The 22,708-nt window shown below is 36.4% G+C and overlaps 4 protein-coding genes across 9 annotated transcripts; 3 read left to right on the top strand and 1 right to left on the bottom strand.

Moving 5' to 3' along the window:
- Positions 1-1,082: 1,082 nt before the first annotated feature.
- On the top strand, positions 1,083-3,229 carry LOC111425430 (TBC1 domain family member 22). 2 transcript variants are annotated; one of them, XM_023059432.2, is made up of 3 exons: positions 1,083-1,266; positions 1,325-1,464; positions 1,886-3,229. In XM_023059432.2, the coding sequence occupies exons 1-3, from the start codon at positions 1,196-1,198 to the stop codon at positions 3,079-3,081; spliced, it is 1,407 nt and encodes a 468-aa protein (XP_022915200.1). In that variant the 5' UTR covers positions 1,083-1,195; the 3' UTR covers positions 3,082-3,229. The 2 variants fall into 2 exon arrangements, with proteins under 2 accessions (XP_022915200.1, XP_071054579.1); XM_071198478.1 differs by having other exon boundaries at positions 1,107-1,266; positions 1,314-1,464.
- Positions 3,230-4,445: 1,216 nt separating this feature from the next.
- Positions 4,446-20,162, bottom strand: LOC111425174 (Regulator of cullins 2). The gene is made up of 2 exons (XM_023058985.2): positions 19,976-20,162; positions 4,446-4,707 (listed from the first exon to the last, which is right to left on the bottom strand). The coding sequence occupies exons 1-2, from the start codon at positions 20,124-20,126 to the stop codon at positions 4,526-4,528; spliced, it is 333 nt and encodes a 110-aa protein (XP_022914753.1). The 5' UTR covers positions 20,127-20,162; the 3' UTR covers positions 4,446-4,525.
- LOC111425173 (facilitated trehalose transporter Tret1-2 homolog) lies at positions 8,263-16,557 on the top strand. 5 transcript variants are annotated; one of them, XM_023058979.2, is made up of 6 exons: positions 8,521-9,067; positions 9,224-9,271; positions 9,846-9,908; positions 10,403-10,648; positions 10,982-11,095; positions 15,054-16,557. In XM_023058979.2, the coding sequence occupies exons 1-6, from the start codon at positions 8,987-8,989 to the stop codon at positions 16,296-16,298; spliced, it is 1,797 nt and encodes a 598-aa protein (XP_022914747.1). In that variant the 5' UTR covers positions 8,521-8,986; the 3' UTR covers positions 16,299-16,557. The 5 variants fall into 5 exon arrangements, with proteins under 5 accessions (XP_022914749.1, XP_022914752.1, XP_022914747.1 ...); XM_023058981.2 differs by lacking the exons at positions 8,521-9,067; positions 9,224-9,271 and adding an exon at positions 8,263-8,418; XM_023058980.2 differs by lacking the exon at positions 9,846-9,908.
- Positions 20,163-20,263: 101 nt separating the features above from the next.
- LOC111425172 (hook microtubule tethering protein) lies at positions 20,264-22,561 on the top strand. Its single transcript, XM_023058978.2, has 2 exons — positions 20,264-20,451; positions 20,509-22,561. Exon 2 carries the CDS (start codon positions 20,528-20,530, stop codon positions 22,364-22,366), a length of 1,839 nt encoding a protein of 612 aa, XP_022914746.1. The 5' UTR covers positions 20,264-20,451; positions 20,509-20,527; the 3' UTR covers positions 22,367-22,561.
- Positions 22,562-22,708: the final 147 nt, after the last annotated feature.

Here is a 22,708-nt window from a genome sequence, read left to right as displayed (position 1 = left end):
CATCTTAGCCAAGAAATAATTTATTGGTTAATTAGAAGTATACACATAAATTTCCTCGATGTTAAAAAAAATGAGTTGTTAAATAAATCGGATAACACGTTCATTCAACTCATCAATCAACGCAAAATAAACTGAAATTGTTTGTTCAAACTCAAGTATTTGAGCTTTCTGAATTGTAGTTGTTAAAACTCTTATAACCTGTCGATTATAACAAGTTGTATAAAAAACACAACAACGTTGCCGTACGAGTCAATTGATGGGCCAAATTAATTTCGTTCGCGTCGATCTAATAATGGGAAGTGATCTTAATGGGCCGGCGACGTTCATCGGGAAACGAAATGATCGATAGGTATAACCCTGTGCGAGACCAAATAAGCGACAACAAACAAAAGGAAACGCCTAATAAGGGTGTTGGGGGGCTTTTTAATATTCATCCCGTGTCGTCGTAACGTGATACATGCACATATTGTTCTTATTTTGGATGATAAACAATAAACGGACACACGGGAAAAGTACTGGGAACGATAACGTCGTTTGAGAAGAATTTATCAACATCCATAACGATATATTAAAATTTATTTATTCATTGTATGTAACCTCTTTCAAATTAATATCAATAAATTAATTTAAATAATCTTTGTATTACAAATGGAAATGTATTTATTATTGAATATATATTTATATATATTACTCAATATTAAATTAATATTTTAATATGCATTACAAAAAGAATTTTTAAATACAAAATCGTACCCGACGTCATCATTGCAAGTATGCAACCAATATCACAGTGCAATACACATCATACACAAATCGCGTATTGCAATAAAAATACTGTGATATTGGTTGCGTACTTGCAATGATGACGATAATTAATTAACACACTGTAGATTTCTGAAAAGTTAGGCAACCCAAGTAATTTATTATTTAATATAAACAAGAAATAATTATTATCTTAATCCTAATCATTTTCCCCAATAAATCCCTTAAAATTAGTTACTTATCTAAAATTATTTTTTAAGGTATTTTAAATTGTGTATTGGTTGTTGGCTAACTTCGTTCTATACATTATAAACGACAGCAAGTGTCGGAGCGTACATTTCGATACGTCAACAATTGCTAAACATAACCTCACGTCGAAAAAATCGGCAGTTTAAAAAAATGGGAAAAAGAAACTCGAAATCATTATAAAAGAATGGACGGTGGAAGACACCCGGAGGATAGAAGCTCCTTTTGGAAGAAGAATAGCAAAACCGTCCCTGGCAGGTATTTAACTATATATATCACCTTTGACCAATTGTTTTAATAATTAGTTGATCTTTAGGCCCAGCCCAAAAAAGGATGTTAAAAATACCCATAAAATGAGGAGCGCCGGGTCTACGTCTTTCCAAGATTTCCAAGCATCAGTTAGTGATGCTTGGGATATGGACGATGATGAATTTTGTATTATATCAGGCACAGAAAGTATGTATATAAATATATCTAGTGATTATAAATTTTCTAAAATTAAATTTAATTTAATCACATCAATCATATTGAATATCATATTGTTATCTCCTGAAGTAAGTGAAAAATGTTAAGATACAAGCAATTTAGTACAATAAAGACAAATTAATTATATACAGGGTGTCAAAAAAAAACGCAACTTTGTTTTATCATTACTTTTTAACTGACCCTGGATACTTAATTAGTCTTTATTGTACCAAATCATTTTTTGCTAGCTATCTTACTTCACAAGATAATAATTTCCTTTGTACAAAAATAGTTGCCACAAAGAATTTAATCAAAATCTAAAATTGTAACATTCTGATTATCAATACATACCTCTGCAATCAGAAGGTATTGTTAAAAATAAATGAATATAACAAAAATTGTATATGCGTAGATATGAAGATATCAAAAAAAGTATCCGAGGCAGCTGCATTAAATGTTTTAAATCGTCATCGTAGATTAGAAAATATATTACCAACAACAAGTAATCAAAGCGGAGATTATACGATTGATTTAACAGAAAATGACCATTTTAAACAAAAATTTCCTGGCCGGCCACAACCTTTAAAAGGATCGGGTGTAAATAGTCACGAAGATTGCGAATCGAAATTAGAACGTTTTGAAGTATTGTTGGCGGGATCGCCGAGTTTAAGCGAATTATGTCAATTAAGTTGGTCGGGGATTCCGTTGAAAGTTAGGGCGATAACGTGGAGATTATTATCGGGATATTTACCAGTGAATTTGGAGCGACGTCAAGATGTTTTAGATCGTAAAAGGAAGGATTATTGGAGTTTTGTAAAGCAGTATTATGATACGGAACGGGACGAGTCATACCAAGATACTTATCACCAAATACATATTGATGTGCCAAGGATGAATCCGAGTATACCATTGTTTCAACAAGATACTGTACAGAAAATGTTTGAAAGGATTTTGTTTATTTGGGCGATTCGACATCCAGCGTCGGGTTACGTACAAGGAATAAATGATTTGGTTACGCCGTTTTATGTAGTTTTTTTACAAGAAATTTTACCTGATGGGGAAACGTTTGAAACGTGTAACGTTGATAAATTGACGGAAGATCAAAGAGGTATCATCGAAGCGGATTCCTTTTGGTGTCTATCAAAGTTCTTAGACGGTATCCAAGACAATTACGTATTTGCACAACTTGGGATACAACGTAAAGTAAATCAATTAAAAGAACTTATACAAAGGGTAGATCATACATTGCATAAACATTTAATACAGCACAACGTAGATTATCTTCAATTTTCGTTTCGATGGTTAAACAATTTATTAACTAGGGAATTGCCACTGCGGTGTACAATACGACTTTGGGACACCTATTTGGCGGAAAGCGATTCGTTCGCTTCCTTTCAATTATACGTTTGCGTTGCGTTCCTTTTGCATTGGCGCGAACAACTTTTAACCGAAAACGACTTCCAAGGTTTAATGATTTTATTACAAAATTTACCAACGCAAACATGGACCGGCTCACACATCAGCTTACTCGTCGCCGAAGCCTATCGACTCAAAGTTATGTTTGCAGACGCGCCCAATCATCTTGTAATCCATTCGGCCAAAAGCTGATTTCTTAGATAGTCTCTTTTTTTTTTTATAAAAATCGTGTTTCTTCATTTCTGTTACTCATTCGATACATATTTTTATAAAATGCGAGCAATTGTCCGTTGTAATATTTGTAAAACTGTTCGAAATAAATATAAAAACTTAACTTTTTTTTCTACTGTTTTAATTTTTTATGGGTCATACTGTAATACTGCATTCAGCAATTTTCGTATTTTTCTCAGTATTTATGCATCTGAGAGTAAAAGTGATAGAGAGCAATATTGTTAAGAATAAAATTTGCTACAACTTTATTTCCAAAAGTTTTTTTGTAGTATGCTCCAAATTCCGAGTGTTTTATCATGAAAAATTAATTAATTTTGATCGTTTTAAATGATATATTCGGATCTTAGTTTCTTACCTTTGTTTGCTTCGACCGCCTCAAGTATTGTTCGTGATGATTTGGGCCGAAATTGTTACAACAAGAAATTATTTATGGCATCCCATGGCCGCTCCAAGTATTGAAATAAAAAATAAATGATACTTCTTATATCACGAACCTAACTTGAGGCGGCCGACGTCTTCGAAGTCGGCCGAGATTATTTCTTATATAACGGACATAACTTGGGGCGGCCGACGTCCTCGAAGTGATCTCCGAATTCTAAGGGATACCGTTAACAACTTTATGGAAGAAATAATCTCGGCCGACTTCGAAAACGTCGGCCGCCCTAAGTATTGTTCATTATATTCATGTTGTCGGCCGCTCGAAGTCGTCCGAGATTATTAAAATAAAATTTTTTTTGTGGTGGAGTGCCACAAATAGTATTGTTCGTGATATAAGAAAAGTTTTATTGCGCTTTGGCGCAAATCTGGTAACATTCTTAAATAGTCCTTGGCTATCGTCATACCTTTAATAAGATATAAATGACGAAAATGAAAAAACTTCTGTATGTTGTGCCGAGCTGTAGTGTAGCCTTCTGCTTTTGATAATTGGGCTACGTTAAGATTTACTTCCCAATCCTCTGTAAATTTAAAATGATAAAAAAATCAATCCATATTTCACACAATAAAATCAAAGTATTTTACCTTTTATATATTTTTTTATAAAATAATCATCATATAGATTGCTTTGTAAGAGTTGAATAATAAAATGTTTGGTCCGCTACAAATAGATGGCGTGAGAACTTGAATTTATTTTTAATAAGAATTGATTAAAACAACTCGCCTTGGCCTTGTTTCCGGTTCCTGGAGTAGATTGTGCGAGCATTATTGGTCCGCATGATAGACATAGTTCATTACGTCTTGGACATTATCAACTTGTAAATATTATTGAGTACCGTTCTATTTTAAGAGAGGATGCATATGGTTTTGAGGATTAAAAATGGAAAGAATATTTTTTATTAATTGTATTTATCAAATTAATTAATTTGAGAATCGTGAAAACATCAATATGTTATTTCGCTCGCACTTATTAAATTCCCATTCTCTGTATAGACCATTCTTGTTGACACAACGGACATCTGTTGTTTTGTTTCACCCAAAGGGACATACAGCAATTGTGGAATGAGTGGTTACATTCACCCCAAACCACGACGCAGTCTTGTTTTCCGGAGTAGTCCTTCTTGCTCTCGGCTTGGCATCGGAGACAAGCATCTGAAAGGACGAAAAGGAAATCAATTTTAATGGAAGTTTCCTGATCAAATGACTTGTTTAAATCCGTTGACTTTATATGGTCAATCGACTCCGCCTACCTTTCTGTTTTAATAATGACGTTTAATTTTCGGGTAAATGCCAAGCGGAATGTTCAGAATAATCGCCTAAGGGTTCACGTGACCGAAGCAAGGTCTGATTTGTAAATTGTGCTTAAGAGTTGCGTGGAGAGAGACAGAAATAGTACGTCACGATCGTTCGTATGCGATAGCAATCAAGTCGCGAGATTCAATCAACGGGAGCGCGTTGTACCGTTTTGGTACAAAGTCTAAAATAACAAAATGATCAATAAAAAAATATAAACGTCACTGTCGATTAGGATTTAGAAATATTTTTTGGGTCTGGAAACTTTTGTCGTATTCTGTAAATGTTGTTTTCGAGTCAATTATTTTTTTTTATTCGAATGGAATATTTCAGTAATTTCATCATATATATGACAGGTAATTTTGGGAATAAAAGCGCAATGATGTCACGGCCAGTTAGTAACTACATCATCGTTCCAAGAAAGAAGATTGGACGATATTACGTAATATTTGTTTGTTCATTCGGAATCACGCGCAAAAAATCAAAACGATCGAATCTACCGGTAAAATGGGAAAATTATATGATAAAACCGGTTGCGATATTTCTATTATTTTTTTTTGTCGAATCGCTTTAAGTTTAGTGACCCTCTCTAGTCAAAGTGAATATCCTCCGAAGATGATTTCTACTGGTCGACTGGGAAACACGAAGAAAATTGTATTAAGAAAGATATTACGTAAGAGTAATCACACGACGTCAATACAAAAGCAAATGAAAGCGATGAATGACGATGGATGTAACACACGATGTGTGTGTATGGTAGAAAGAAATAGGTCAGGAAGCCCGGATGGATGTAACCGTTTCGCCATTTAGCGACACCGTATGATTTTTTGCAACTCAATAAAAGTGGTCGCCAAAATACTAGGAAAAAAATCCTCCGCTTCGACGTAAGCAACGCGAACTTTGAGCTCTCGCAAACTAAACGAATTGAGCAACAAACCTTTCAACACAAGCCAATAGGAAGCAGTCAGACAAGCAATTGTTATGCTGGAAAAAAATATTACCATACAATTACGAAGCGCGATTCTTTTTTCTACAGAAAAGACCTTGATTTTCCAATAAATGTATTTTTTTATCGTTAAGAGTTAATGAACGAAGCGGTTTATAAAAAAGAGATGCTGTTTACTCAAATGTCAAAAGTACATCACGAGACTTATCCTTACGTAATCCAGTAGATTAATAAGATTATTAGAAAATTCGAACAACAAATTTATATTCTAACCGATCTATTTTCATAGTTCTCACGAACTGTTAATCGACATAATCACTTCTACGCTTCCTGTACCTTGAAAGCAAATTGAAAAATTGCAACGGAAAGTTTTTAAGAGACCTATACAAAAAATTATTCTATAAAACTCTATGAATGTTTAACAAATTCTTAGATTAATTCTATTTTTAACACAAAGATAACGTTTAATACATTTCTAAAGTAAAGATTACAGACTGATACGTACTTTGAAAAGTATTAATTGTAATTCAAGTTCGTTCTACGTCAGTACACACCTTCGCTTATCGCTTAAATCGACGTATCGCGACGCCAAGCCTACGCAGTTCAAAGTACGAGAGTAAAACGTGAAAAAATGCTAGGCTTCATCTAATCAAATCAACCCGATCGTTCCAAAATGAATCACGATTAGAAAATTACTAAATTTTTATTTATTATTATTATTTAATATGATCAAAATCGTTTTCTTAACTCACTTTATCTGATTAATATGTGTGTTTCGTTTATTCCAGAATATTGGGGAATAATATAAAAAATTTCCTCGAAAATTAAATCGTATTGTGCAATATTTTCGAAATTCAAGGAATGTTCGATTCTATCTAAACATAACTTCAACTTCGAAGAAGCGCAATAAAAAATATATATAAATTTATACTATTTTGATACAACATTGTTTTTAGCTGGAATTTTCACGAGCAGAACAGGGTCACGTTTTTGTTCGGACGAGCTACCTGTCCCTCACAATACGTTTACAACTGGGCCTTTGTAAATTTTACTACTCTCTCAGACAAAAAGACCTTGCCATAAAATGCGTAACTAATTACGGTTGCTATACATCAACAAACATAGAGTTATGCCGAACGATAGGATGTAGTTTATAGACGCGACCTTGATTCAAGATAATGAACAATGGTAACACTGAGACTTTGGTAACTTCCTTGTTCGAATTTTCCATCACTCATTTTTTTTTACATTTTTAAAAGCACCAATAGATTAACAAAAATTGTCTATCAAACCATGGTCTCAACTCATTTTGGTTGTATTACGATGAAAACGATAACTCTGAAATTAAACAATCTTGTTGAAGGAAAAAACATTATTAGGTTTGCTAAAGCTCAAAGAATAAGATGGATGTGTCCCTTCTAACGATTGAGCGAAAGCAGAAAAGTATTTGCGAGCAAAACATAGAAAGACATAGAATGAGATGGAGAGATTCTCTGAGTCAAATATTTAGGTTGGTAGTATTGGCCAATATGTTATGTTAAAAAATACACTTCAACCGAAAGTTTTACCTGAGAGGTTAAAAAAAATTCATTCAATAAATTAAATTTTATTGCTGAAATAAAAATTTACATAAAAGGATGATGCAAAAATAAAGGATAATGAGTTGGTATTAATAAACCTGTATAATGATTATTTCGGTCATTTTTTTGTAATGTTTTTAAAATCCAGTTTTTAATTTTAGATAAATTTCTAATAATAAAATTTAATAGACTGATAAATTCTGATTGAAATTAAAATAAACGTGTCTGGTTGTCACATGACCCTTAAGCACTGAAGCTTTAAAGGTCAGAATAGAGCGTAACGTTTCATTAATTGAATTCTTAAGTGGATAAACATGCTACGTAGCACGTATTTTCTGTTTAATTAGAGGAATGAATTGCGTATACGTGGTTGTTTGGAGAAAAAAAAAAAATAGTAAAATGAGAAAAAATTTAGTTGTCTAAATAAGGAAAGATATGTACGAAATTAGAAGTGGGTATAGAATCGATAAACAACAACAGAAAAAAAGCGGTAGTTTTTTTTAATCCGGTATGCAAAAGAACTGGTATGAAAGCTGAATTAATTAAAGTACCTCTATGGAAAAATACTAAGTAATAGTTTAACATGATTTTCGTATTATTGCCATATTATTGCGTCATAACGTTCGAAGTGTTGTTTTTATGTTGGTAGGTGTGCTGGAAGCGGCACACCTTTCAACTTGTTAATATAAGATAATAATGAGAATAACTTAAATTTGAAATAAATTTTTAAAGAATTTATGATCTTAATGATATAGAAAAGGTGTGTCCCTATGACGTAGCCAAAGCACACACCTCCATCTTAATTATTATCTGATAAGAGAAAACAACGGGTATATAACGGTGGGAGAACCCTCGGAGGAACGGTAGTCTGTAAGATTCCGCCGGTCTGTTAACCAATTGTCACTGGTTAAGCAATAAGTAGTGGAATAAAACCGTATAGAGAAGATTGTAGAACGTTCCAAATTTTGATTATCAAGAATGGAGAAAATTGGTAATACCAAGAAGTGGAAATGGTTTCGAAAAAGCATTTCGCAAAATCATTTGGTAAGTATCAAAGAAAAAAATTAAAATGTGATAGAAAGTTAAACTGGACATATTTTCATCTTGGAGTCTGGTAGTTTGGTTACAAGTGTCCTCAGTTAGTCAAGGTCATACTCGGAGTGCGCTTAGTACGTAAGGCCATACCCCTCGAAACTAACCAATGAGAGAACGGCTTGTTGACAACACCTCCAGTCCGGTCGGTGGCCGACCAATTACATCCGTTCTATTTCATCTACCTTCGTACGAAAGAAAATACCGTTTGAACGTTTTTTTTGCCTTTTCAAATTCCGTAATTTTTCAACATCGGAAGTCATGTAATATATGGTGAAGTGATATTTAATGATTCCGGAGTTCTTTTAATTCGGATGATCGGTACGAACCTGTTCTTGTGGTAACGTTGAGTTAAATCGTCGGCGCCTAAAGCCGTTGGTGGGGTTGGGTATAGTATAAAGTATAAATGACCATGGGTAAACGTCAGTATGAAAGGTAATGTGGTAACGAGTCATTTTCACGTATACAGAAAATTGCTTTTGAGTTCGTTTCTTGAGTTTTGTTTATTTTCGACATCAATATGTCTGGTGGAGGTGATCCCGGTCAACAACGCAAATGGTGGGTGATTTGCCCGGATTCAATCCTTCGTAATAATCCATCGGTGAGTTTCATCTTCGTATAAAAACCGAATCCGGTCATGTTTTGAAATCCTACTACAAAATTATGCAAACATTACATAAGTAATAAACCAAGTGGGCATTGTCAAAAAAATCATTTTGACCCAACTGTTTCATTTAAGAGACTTTTCGCATTTCAGAGTAGCGCATGCAAACGCAATACAGTGCTGCCGATAGATAACTATATGGTATGAAAACGTATTCAAACATCTATCTTTCCTTTTCTCTATTTCTCTTCTCTATATATATGTAAATTTTTCTTCTCTTTTACTTTTATGTAATAATATAAAATAAGGTGTCTCGTAAAATTTGACAATTTCACTCTTCAAGATACTTTCGAGGGACTAATAATACTTTCTTAGGTTCGCTTTCGATTCTTCGAATACTTCCTCGAACTTACTTTCAAAAATCAACCAACGAGTTTAAATTCATCACTTTTATATATATATAAAAAACAAAGTGAGAGTTTTATCGGATTTAATGTATTCGATCTTAGATTATTCCTTAAACAAAACAATTAGTAACAATAAATTAGTAACAAAATAGTATTCTTTGTTTATTCACGTATCTTTCACCGTATAATTGATATTGACCTTTACGTAAGAAAAAAACGGAATAAATAAATTAATTAATTTTATAAGGAATTAATGTGTAAATAGTATTCTTGAAGAAACGAATTTGAATCTATTTCTAACTTCATCTTTGTGGCTCTATCTTTCTCTCTTCAATAAAAAAATGGTTGATGTTGTTAAATTGTTACAGAACGCTGACGGTACCATCAAAATCGGGGATGAATATATCACAATATCGACTATTTATAATCCGGTATGGCAGAGAATAATAAATAAATAAAAACGATTCTAACTTCTAACTAAGCACTTAGTAAAACACACAGGCTTCTTAAAGTTTACGCAAAACACGTTTACTAATAGGATTTCACGAACAACCTTAAAAAGAAATTAACAGCTTTCTAAAAAGCAACAAAAAACTAAAATTGGCGATAAATTGATTCATTAATTAGCGATCAATTGGTTTTTTTCCTATTATGAAGGAAACTTTCCTGTCCGTCCTTAAAGATCCTAACTTCCTACTTCCTGCATGCGAGATATAAAGAAGAACAATATAAAAAAACTTGTAATTATTACCATTAAGGTACACTCGGATTCAAGGTTTCATCGTTGAAGAAAACTTCTCTTTGTCGTTTTAGAAAGAATATCTTATCTATTTAAAATAACGAAGACTACTTAGTGAGGAGGGATTATCGCGCGATTCCGAATAAAAAAATAAGCTCCCGTTAAATGAGCATCTTTTATTTTCAGACGGCACAGCATCAGTTGCTGGCGAACTGTCCAAACACGCCAACAATATCAGCTTCAACTACCACTACTAACTTATCATCAATGGATACATTACAACAGTTCGGTTCAAATAAACGATTAGGAGAGAATTTAAGAAATTTTCAACCGGAAATTGAGCCATTGAAGAAAAAAGCTGAAGACGACGACCAAGTTTATAACGAAACAACGACTCAAAAGATGAAAGGGCGAAAAGTAACTTATTCTCAAGTAAGTAAAAAAAACTTTGATCAAATTCCGCCACGTTAAGGTCGATTTATAATTAAACTAATTATTTTTAAACTCTCTAAGTATAACATAATGTCATGGTTACTTAAAAAAAATACTATTTTTTTTTCCTTGATCTACCTATTTGTTTATCTAGGCTCGTTTAACTCTTTTGGCTTTCACGTAAAACATTCGTTATTTAGAACGCGAAAATGAAGCCGTTCGGCCTGCGTAATCCATGTCACGTTCAAAGAGTTCGAGCCAAAACCCAAATGCACCTTAAGTGCATACGATCAATCACTATAGAACCGGTTAACAGTTTCCTTTCTATTGTAGATCCTCACTGCCGTATCGGTTTCCATCGTTTCCTTCGTCATTGGATTCGTCACTGCATACACAGCACCAGCCCAGAAAGGTCTAGAAGAGGACTTAGGAATCACCAATTACGAGGTAAAACTTTTTTTCATTCAACGTTTTGACCAACTTTGTACTTATTACTTAGTTTAGACCTTATCAAAGTAGATCAAATTACATTTTTTATTTTAAATAGAACCGTTCTTTTTTTCTTTTTGGGTTATCTACTAATTAGATTTAACGTTAATCAAATTAAATTTTCCGTTAAAAATTTATTCTGTGTAAATATGTTTTTGTTTTTTTATTTCAAAATTTCTTTATCTTGAAAAGAATTTTATTTCAATTGAGATAAATAAAATATATTTAAATTTTGGTTTGGAGATGTTAGTAATATTTTAAAATAAGTTTTATTTTTATTCCACCGGTTTAGACTTGATTAAACCGCAAGTATTATGAACAATAATTAGGACGACCGACTTCCTCGAAGTGATCGCCGAATCCTAAGGGATACCATTAACAACTTTATGGTAGAAATAATCTCGGCCGACTTCGAAGACGTCGGCCGCCCCAAGTACCATGAACAATACTTAGGGCGGCCGACGTCTGCGAAGTCGGCCGAGATTACTTCTTATATCACGAACTTAACTCAGGGCGGCCGACGTCTTCGAAGTCGGCCGAGATTATTTCTTATATCACGGATATAACTTGGGGCGGCCGATATCCTCGAAGTGATCTCCGAATCCTAAGGAATACCATTAACAACTTTTTGAAAGAGATAATCTTGGCCGACTTCGAAGACGTCGGCCGCCCTGAGTTGGGTTCGCGATAAAAAAAGTAATATCGGCCGATTTCGAAGACATCGGCCGCCCTAAGCATCATGAACAATACTTAGGGCGGCCGACGTCTTCGAAGTCGGCCGAGATTACTTCTTATATCACGAACCTAACTCAGGGCGGCCGACGTCTTCGAAGTCGGCCGAGATTATTTCTTATATTACGGACATAACTTGGGACGGCCGATATCCTCGAAATGATCTCCGAATCCTAAGGAATACCATTAACAACTTTATGGAAGAAATAATCTCGGCCGACTTCGAAGACGTCGGCCGCCCTGAGTTGGGTTCGCGATAGAAAAAGTAATCTCGGCCGACTTCGAAGACGTCGGCCGCCCTAAGTATTGTTCATGATGCTTAGGGCGGCAGACGTCTTCGAAGTCGGCCGAGATTACTTCTTCTATCACGAACCTAACTCAGGGCGGCCGACGTCTTCGAAGTCGGCCGAGATTATTTCTTATATCACGGACATAACTTGGGGCGGCCGACGTCCTGGAAGTGATCTCAGAATCCTAAGGGATACCATTAACAACTTTATAGAAGAAATAATCTCGGCCGACTTCGAAGACGTCGGCCGCCCTGAGTTGGGTTCGCGATAAAAAAAGTAATATCGGCCGATTTCGAAGACATCGGCCGCCCTAAGCATCATGAACAATACTTAGGGCGGCCAACGTCTTCGAAGTCGGCCGAGATTACTTCTTATATCACGAACCTAACTCAGGGCGGCCGACGTCTTCGAAGTCGGCCGAGATTATTTCTTATATCACGGACATAACTTGGGGCGGCCGACGTCCTGGAAGTGATCTCAGAATCCTAAGGGATACCATTAACAACTTTATAGAAGAAATAATCTCGGCCGACTTCGAAGACGTCGGCCGCCCTGAGTTGGGTTCGCGATAAAAAAAGTAATATCGGCCGATTTCGAAGACATCGGCCGCCCTAAGCATCATGAACAATACTTAGGGCGGCCGACGTCTTCGAAGTCGGCCGAGATTACTTCTTATATCACGAACCTAACTCAGGGCGGCCGACGTCTTCGAAGTCGGCCGAGATTATTTCTTATATTACGGACATAACTTGGGACGGCCGATATCCTCGAAATGATCTCCGAATCCTAAGGAATACCATTAACAACTTTATGGAAGAAATAATCTCGGCCGACTTCGAAGACGTCGGCCGCCCTGAGTTGGGTTCGCGATAGAAAAAGTAATCTCGGCCGACTTCGAAGACGTCGGCCGCCCTAAGTATTGTTCATGATGCTTAGGGCGGCAGACGTCTTCGAAGTCGGCCGAGATTACTTCTTCTATCACGAACCTAACTCAGGGCGGCCGACGTCTTCGAAGTCGGCCGAGATTATTTCTTATATCACGGACATAACTTGGGGCGGCCGACGTCCTGGAAGTGATCTCAGAATCCTAAGGGATACCATTAACAACTTTATAGAAGAAATAATCTCGGCCGACTTCGAAGACGTCGGCCGCCCTGAGTTGGGTTCGCGATAAAAAAAAGTAATATCGGCCGATTTCGAAGACATCGGCCGCCCTAAGCATCATGAACAATACTTAGGGCGGCCGACGTCTTCGAAGTCAGCCTAGATTACTTCTTATATCACGAACCTAACTCAGGGCGGCCGACGTCTTCGAAGTCAGCCTAGATTACTTCTTATATCACGAACCTAACTCAGGGCGGCCGACGTCTTCGAAGTCGGCCGAGATTATTTCTTATATCACGGACATAACTTGGGGCGGCCGACGTCCTGGAAGTGATCTCAGAATCCTAAGGGATACCATTAACAACTTTATGGAAGAAATAATCTCGGCCGACTTCGAAGACCGCGGCCGCCCTGAGTTGGGTTCGCGATAAAAAAAGTAATATCGGCCGATTTCGAAGACATCGGCCGCCCTAAGCATCATGAACAATACGTAGGGCGGCCGACTTCGAAGACGTCGGCCGAGATTACTTCTTCTATCACGAACCTAACTCAGGGCGGCCGACGTCTTCGAAGTCGGCCGAGATTATTTCTTATATCACGGACATAACTTGGGGCGGCCGACGTCCTGGAAGTGATCTCAGAATCCTAAGGGATACCATTAACAACTTTATGGAAGAAATAATCTCGGCCGACTTCGAAGACCGCGGCCGCCCTGAGTTGGGTTCGCGATAAAAAAAGTAATATCGGCCGATTTCGAAGACATCGGCCGCCCTAAGCATCATGAACAATACGTAGGGCGGCCGACGTCTTCGAAGTCGGCCGAGATTACATCTTATATCACGGACATAACTTGGGGCGGCCGATATCCTCGAAGTGATCTCCGAATCCTAAGAGATACCATTAACAACTTTTTGAAAGAGATAATCTCGGCCGACTTCGAAGACGTCTTCGAAGTCAGCCTAGATTACTTCTTATATCACGAACCTAACTTGGGGCGGCCGACGTCTTCGAAGTCGGCCGAGATTATTTCTTATATCACGGACATAACTTGGGGCGGCCGACGTCCTGGAAGTGATCTCCGAATCCTAAGGGATACCATTAACAACTTTATGGAAGAAATAATCTCGGCCGACTTCGGAGACGTCGGCCGCCCCAAGTTAGATTCGTGATATAAGAAGTAATCTCGGCCGACTTCAAAGACGTCGGCCGCCTTGACTTAGGTTCGCCATATAAAAAGTAATCTCGGCCGATTTCGAAGACGTCGGCCGCTTCAAGTACCATGAACAATACTTAGAGCGGCCGACGTCTTCGAAGTCGGCCGAGATTATTCCATTAACAACTTTATGGTAGAAATAATAAAAAAAAATTCATGGTACTTGGAGTGGACATCTTCGAAGTCGGCCAAGACTATTTCTTATATCACGAACATAGCTTGGGCAACTGATCATAACTTGTTAGATCTAGTTTTAATTGTTAACAATCAAAAAAAAATGAAACTAAATATTTGGTATGTTATTGGATCTTGTGTTATTTTAAAACTGTTTACAAACAACTTGAATTACTTCTCTTTCAAAAACAATTAGAATTTTGTTATCTTAATCAATTGAAACCGAAGAATGTCCGTGTTTATGAAATGTTATATAATAAATTTAGAAAATCACCTACTTTGTTTAACTAAAAACGGAAAATTTATTCCTGTTGTCCGTTATATTTAGTTTTCAAATTAACATTAATCACCTATATTTGCTTGTGTTTTAAAAGAGTTCATTTGATTTAATTTTTTTTTATAGTACTCGTGGTTATCTGGATTTATGCCATTAGCAGCTCTTGTAGGAGCATTAATTGGAGGTCAATTAATCGAATTTATCGGAAGAAAATGGACAATAGTAGCAACAGCTGTAATGTTTGTAATATCATGGATACTAACGGCTTTAGCCACAAATGTTTACTACATGTACATCGCGAGAGCCATCGTTGGTTTAAGCGTGGGAATAGCATCGTTAACTCTTCCGGTGTATTTGGGTGAGACGATACAACCGGAAGTCCGTGGAATATTAGGTTTATTGCCGACTGCTTTCGGCAATATGGGAATCGTTTTATGTTTCACGGCTGGGAGTTATTTAACTTGGTACCAACTTGGTTATTTAGGAATCGCACTTCCAGTGCCATTTTTAATATTGATGTTTTTTATTCCGGAAACGCCAAGATGGTATGTATCCAAAGATAAAGTTGAAGATGCAAGAAAAGCGTTGCAATATTTACGAGGACGTGAAGCTGATGTACAAAAAGAGTTAGATGACATCGAAAATTCTCATCAAGAAAGCGTTAAATTGTCGTCCCATTCGCATCTTTCCGATATATTTAAAAAAGCTAATTTAAAACCTTTGGTTATAGCGTTAGGTTTAATGTTTTTCCAACAATTAAGTGGGATTAACGCAATTATTTTTTATACGACACAAATTTTTGAATTAGCTGGATCATCGATTCCATCTCATATTTGTACTATTATTGTAGGTGTAGTTAATTTTATCGCAACATTCATAGCTACTATATTAATAGATAAAGTTGGTCGCAAAGTATTGTTATATATATCTGGATCTGTGATGACTTTAACTATAATTATTTTAGGAATTTATTTCTATTTATTAAAGAATTACGATGAATTAGTAGAATCAATTGGTTGGTTACCCCTAACTTGTTTAGTTTTATACGTTCTCGGGTTCTCGTTAGGTTTCGGACCCGTACCTTGGTTAATGTTAGGTGAAATTTTACCCGCTAAGGTTCGAGGTTCTGCAGCGTCAATTGCAACCGCTTTTAATTGGGCTTGCACATTTATTGTAACCAAAACATTCCAAGATGCTTTAAACGTTCTTGGGGAATCACTAACGTTTTGGATATTCGGCGTTGTATGCTTAGTATCCCTAATATTTATTTATCGATACGTTCCGGAAACGAGAGGAAAAAGTTTAGAAGCGATCGAAAGAAAACTTGCCCGCCGACCATCCACCATAAAAACACCTCCTTCCGTAGTATAAATTAATTAATAACTAGCTCAGATCAAGACTATTAAGACAAAACTCGCCGCCTTTTAATGGGTTCTATTCCGAATCTCAAGTTCGTGACTCGAATCTCGACAATTTATATTTTAATTGTTATTATATTTATGATATTTATATTTTTCATAGTTTTTTTATTAGATAAATTAGAAAGTATTTTGTAAATATATACCTTTATATGTAAGAAAAAAATTTATAAACACTTTTTTTTACACTAAATAAAAACCAGTGTGTTTAAGGCTTTTATTTTTTTTTATAAACATTACCTAAAATAACTAAAATACGCCTATTATGTCTGAAACAACAGGACCTTTACCTTGAAAAATAGAGACAAGAGAAGATGAATCCAAAACTCGTTACGCTAAAAGATTCCCACAGACAAAAATAAAATCATTTTAGGATCAAGTATGTATTTGAACTTATATATATTGCAAGTCTAATTTAATAAGAATCGTGTTTACTTTAACAATTAAATTTCATACTTCGTAACCCATTACAAGTGCAATAATCGCGACATTAAAGTACAACACAATTTATAATTAACTACGGTTGACCGCAAAGTGTGTTGCGCTATTAATGAAATGTCTTCAAGAAGGAGTTTCGTTTGTGGTGCGACATTAAAAGAAATTAATAAAATTCGGGATTGTTTTTATAAGATAAAACTTTACTATACATATATATAGGTGAATTTTTTTCAATGTTTAGTATAATGAATTTGAAAATTAGCAAATTAGAAAATTCTTTTATTTACGGTATTAATTTTTGAATTATTGCCCAAATGAGAGTTTCTATTTTCTAACGAAAATCTTTATCAATCAAAAAGGTCAAATAACTCAAGAATTGAACCGTACTTAATCATTTGAAGCACCAAAACTTCCCAAATTGGGTTTTGGTAAGGTTTAAAGAAAATTCTCATCGAAAAATCATCTTAAGCTTGCTTTTTAATGCTTTAAGAGACTCCCTTATAACCGCAAAAAGTGACTGTGTAGTGTAGATTTCATGCCGGAGGTGTATATTTCTTATATATCGTGATATAAAAAAAAATCTCGGCCGATTTCGAAGATGTCGGCCGCCCCAAGTGCCATGAACATTATTTAGGGCGGCCGAGATTATTCCATTAACAATTTTATGGTAGAAATAATCTCGGCCGACTTTGAAGACGTCGGCCGCCTCAAATTAGGTTCATGATATAAGACGTAATCTCGGCCGCCCCAAGTACTACTAAAATTTATGGTAGAACTAATCTCGGCCGACTTCGAAGACGTCGGCCGCCCCAAGTTAGGTTCATGATATAAGACATAATCCATTAATTATTCCATTAACAAGTTTATGGTAGAAATAATCTCGGCCGCCCCAAGTTAGGTTCATGATATAAGACGTAATCTCGGCCGCCCCAAGTACTACTAAAATTTATGGTAGAACTAATCTCGGCCGACTTCGAAGACGTCGGCCGCCCCAAGTTAGGTTCATGATATAAGACATAATCCATTAATTATTCCATTAACAAGTTTATGGTAGAAATAATCTCGGCCGCCCCAAGTTAGGTTCATGATATAAGACGTAATCTCGGCCGCCCCAAATATCATGAATAATACTTAGGGCGGCCGACGTCTTCGAAGTCGGCCGAGATTATTCCATTAACAATTTTATGGTGGAAATAATCTCGGCCGACTTCGAAGACGTCGGCCGCCCCAAGTTAGGTTCATGATATAAGACGTAATCCATTAATTATTCCATTAACAAGTTTATGGTAGAAATAATCTCGGCCGCCCCAAGTTAGGTTGATGATAGAAGACGTAATCTCGGCCGACTTCGAAGACGTCGGCCGCCCCAAGTGCCATGAACAATACTTAAGGCGGCCGACGTCTTCGAAGTCGGCAGAGATTATTCCATTAACAATTTTATGGTAGAAATAATCTCGGGCGACTTCGAAGACGTCGGCCGCCCTAAGTATTGTTCATAGTACTTGAGGTGGCCGACGTCTTCGAAGTCGGCCAAGATTATTTCCACCACAAAGTTGTTAATGGAATAATCTCGGCCGCCATAAGTTAGGTTCATGATATAAGACGTAATCTCGGCCGCCCCAAATATCATGAATAATACTTAGGGCGGCCGACGTCTTCGAAGTCGGCCGAGATTATTCCATTAACAACTTTATGGTGGAAATAGTCTCGGCCGACTTCGAAGACGTCGGCCGCCCCAAGTTAGGTTCATGATATAAGACGTAATCCATTAATTATTCCATTAACAAGTTTATGGTGGAAATAATCTCGGCCGCCCCAAGTTAGGTTCATGATATAAGACGTAATCTCGGCCGACTTCGAAGACGTCGTCCGCCCCAAGTGCCATGAACAATACTTAAGGCGGCCGACGTCTTCGAAGTCGGCAGAGATTATTCCATTAACAATTTTATGGTAGAAATAATCTCGGGCGACTTCGAAGACGTCGGCCGCCCTAAGTATTGTTCATGGTACTTGAGGTGGCCGATGTCTTCGAAGTCGGCCAAGATTATTTCCACCACAAAGTTGTTAATGGAATAATCTCGGCCGCCACAAGTTAGGTTCATGATATAAGACGTAATCTCGGCCGCTCCAAATATCATGAATAATACTTAGGGCGGCCGACGTCTTCGAAGTCGGCCGAGATTATTCCATTAACAACTTTATGGTGGAAATAATCTCGGCCGACTTCGAAGACGTCGGCCGCCCCAAGTTAGGTTCATGATATAAGACGTAATCCATTAATTATTCCATTAACAAGTTTATGGTAGAAATAATCTCGGCCGCCCCAAGTTAGGTTCATGATATAAGACGTAATCTCGGCCGACTTCGAAGACGTCGGCCGCCCCAAGTGCGATGAACAATACTTAAGGCGGCCGACGTCTTCGAAGTCGGCAGAGATTATTCCATTAACAATTTTATGGTAGAAATAATCTCGGGCGACTTCGAAGGCGTCAGCCGCCCTAAGTATTGTTCATGGTACTTGAGGCGGCCGACGTCTTCGAAGTCAGCCGAGATTATTTCCACCACAAAGTTGTTAATGGAATAATCTCGGCCGCCACAAGTTAGGTTCATGATATAAGACGTAATCTCGGCCGCCCCAAATATCATGAACAATACTTAGGGCGATTATTTCTTCCATAAATTACAAGTAGGGTTCCTTATGGTTTTTGAAAAAAAAAAATTAAACCAAAATTTTCCGCCATTTTTGGAGGGGTGTAGCTCCTTAGGGGAGCCGAAGTCGCCCATGGTTCATTTTTCAAAATACCCTTAAAATTCACTAAAGAATCGCGCCTTGAAGTTTGTTGCAGTCATTCAGATACAGCCTGTATATTAGTTCCCGCAAAATAGCCAAGGTTCTAGCTGACATGTTTGAAAAAGAGATGCTAAAATGCGTAAGAATGATGTTTCTATGGGATACTTTTACATAATCTTCTCTAATTTCCAACCATACTAAACATTGAAATATACACACCTTGTATTTGTACATATATGTATGTGTATATATATATTCCACAGGAAATTTCAATTTTATCATCTACATACCTCCAAAGTTACTTTCTCCTTCTTATAAAACGAAAAATACACTTCAAAATTAAAAAAAAATTGAAAATTAAAAAAAAAATTGGTGTAAATATAACCTAAAAATATACTTACCCATTACTTGTACGCGACAAATAGCACAAGTATCGCACTCCACATCCCAACTCCACATCGCGACAGCATTCCATTTCTTTAACGTAAACATCTTTTCAGATTTCTGCCCTTCTCCATCAATTTTATCCATTGTTTCCTTTTCTTGGTACATCACATTCAAATCACAACAATTATTTGCATCTGTCAAAACTTTCATTTGTGTCAAATGTTAATGAGGCGCCATCTGTTGGATCGATGCGGTTAATCGATGTTGCAAGAAAGTTGCCAATAGATGGTGCTTTTTCTGTCAAAAAAAAAAATTAAAGGAACCCTAACCTCATTCTAATTCCTGTCAAAATTTTAGGTCTTTTTTTTAATAAAGGACTGATTGTCCAGTTTTATATATAGAATTGAGCGGTAATAACTTGGAATGAATCGATAATCTACCAACGATTTTATCTCATTAAAACCCCGTTTTCATTTGGTATAGATACCAGGTAAACGTCCCAGATAACATATTTATTTCTTTAGAAAAGTGTATATTTGTAATTTAGAAATAAAATAAATCAAACCATGGATCTCTCATCGGAAATGTGCAAAAACTTAATTAAATGGCTGCATAGCTTAACATCAGAAAGATCCAAATCAATTGCAGAAATCAGTGATGGAGTGGCAATGTACAATGTTCTTATCCAAATATCGCCCGAACATTTTAACAAACTTATTTCAAAAATTAAACTAGATGTTGGATCAAATTGGCGGTTAAAGGTGAGCAATTTAAAGAAAATTAATGAAAGCATCATCGAGTACTATCAAGATGTACTCAACTTACAAGTATTAGAAGCAGGAAGACCGGATGTTGTGAAATTGGGAGAAACCAACGACATCATCCAAATTGGAAAAATGTTGAGATTAATCTTAGGTTGCGCCGTAAATTGCGACCGCAAACAAGAATATATCACCCAAATTATGGCGCTCGAAGAATCGCTACAACAATGCATAATGATGGCCATCCAACAACTTGAAGAAATAACCGGAGGTCCTGGCAGATCAATTCCATATTGCCTCCTCAGCATGGACACAGATTCGCGAGTTGCTCGCCTAGTAAACGAATTAGAATCAGCTAATGAAGCAAAAGAAATATTGAACCAACGTATATCAAAATTGGAGCGCCAAATAAACGCACTCTCAGAAGAAAAGGCATCATTAATAGCCGAAAATCATAATTTACTTGCTCAAATTGAAGAAAATCAAATGGCCGGCCCAATTCGACCACCAGACACAAGAAAACAAATGGAATTATTAAAAGAAGAACTTTTCAAAGTCGAAACAATCCGCGACGATTACGCGGCGAAAATCGTCGATCAAGACAAACAAATACATTCGCTTCAAGAAGAAATCGCAAAATTACAATTAGCCGTGGAAGATTCGAATCGATTAAAAGACGAAGTTGATGCGCTCTCCGAAACCGCCAACAAAGTACAAGAAATGGAAACGACCCTAACATCGTATAAAAAGAAACTCGAAGGTTACACCGACTTAAAAAAGCAATGCAAAGTTTTAGAAGACAAAAATTACGAATATATCCAACAAAACTTAAAATACGAAGAAGAAATGAAAAAACAAAACGTTTGGAAAGGACAATCAGATATGTATAAAAACAAAGTTATCGAGCTTGAACAAAAATTAGACGAACAAATCGAAAAATTAGATAAAGTAACACACATAAACAAAAATTTAGATTCGAAATTTGCTTCGGTTGTTTCGGAAAAAGATCGATTAATGAAAGAGCGCGATATTCTCCGCGAAGAAATTGAAGAAATCAAATTGGGTCATATTAAACCCGAAAAATTAGCGGCTATGTCGCAAGAACTCGTCCCCACAGAACTCGAGCAGCGTCTTAAATTCCTCGAAAAAGAAAACGCAACTCTACGACCTTCCAGTCAAGAAGCACTAGCAAAACAAGCCCTTTTAGACGATGCTTTAACGCGGGTTAAGAAATTAACCGAAAGTAATCGAGCTTCAAATCAAAGGATTCTTGAGTTGGAGTCGCAACTTGAAGATCAAAAACCGGAAAAAATCGTCCAACTCCAAGAAGCTTTAGCTGCGAAAGAAGCTGAAGTACAAACACTCCAAGCGAAATATGCTAGGAGTGTTGAGAAGGCTAAAGAAGTTGCTGCGTTTTTAGATATGAAAACAAACGGGAGTTTGGAACCGTTAGGAATGGGGGGCATAAAACCGATGGAAGAGAAATTAATAGCAAGCGCTTTTTATAAATTGAGTTCTGTTTGTCAACGCGAAGCTGTAGATGAACGCGTTGCCCTCTTAAGTGGCGTACAAGGACAGTCTTTTCTTTCCAGGCAAAGACAACCTATGCCCCGAAAAGCTACAAATCCATTTAAATCTAAGTAATTTCGTTTAAATCTTTTCTTAGTAAATATGACAAAAGTTAGAGTATTTATGTGCAATATATGTTGAAGTTGTACGAATTTTAAGTGCCTCACAGTAGCCTTCAGTTTATAAATGTGTTTTCAATCAAATGTTATAGTATAAACATATCTTTTATACATAGTGGTTTATAAAAAAATATAAATATATTAATTAATACTAAGAGAACTTTTTATAATCTTTATTTCCTCAATGTTCCTGAATCACACACAGTCTTGATGCTGTCCAGCTATTTCATTCTGGGTCTATTTTGTGGTTGTATTTCTGACTCTATCTCTTCTGATCATGCCTATTATTCGCCTTAGA

The sequence above is a fragment of the Onthophagus taurus genome, chromosome 8 (assembly GCF_036711975.1).
Source record: "Onthophagus taurus isolate NC chromosome 8, IU_Otau_3.0, whole genome shotgun sequence".
Classification (NCBI taxonomy): domain Eukaryota; kingdom Metazoa; phylum Arthropoda; class Insecta; order Coleoptera; family Scarabaeidae; genus Onthophagus; species Onthophagus taurus.
The sequence above is the reverse complement of the archived record's forward strand: the minus strand, read 5'-3'. Positions and strand labels throughout refer to the sequence as shown.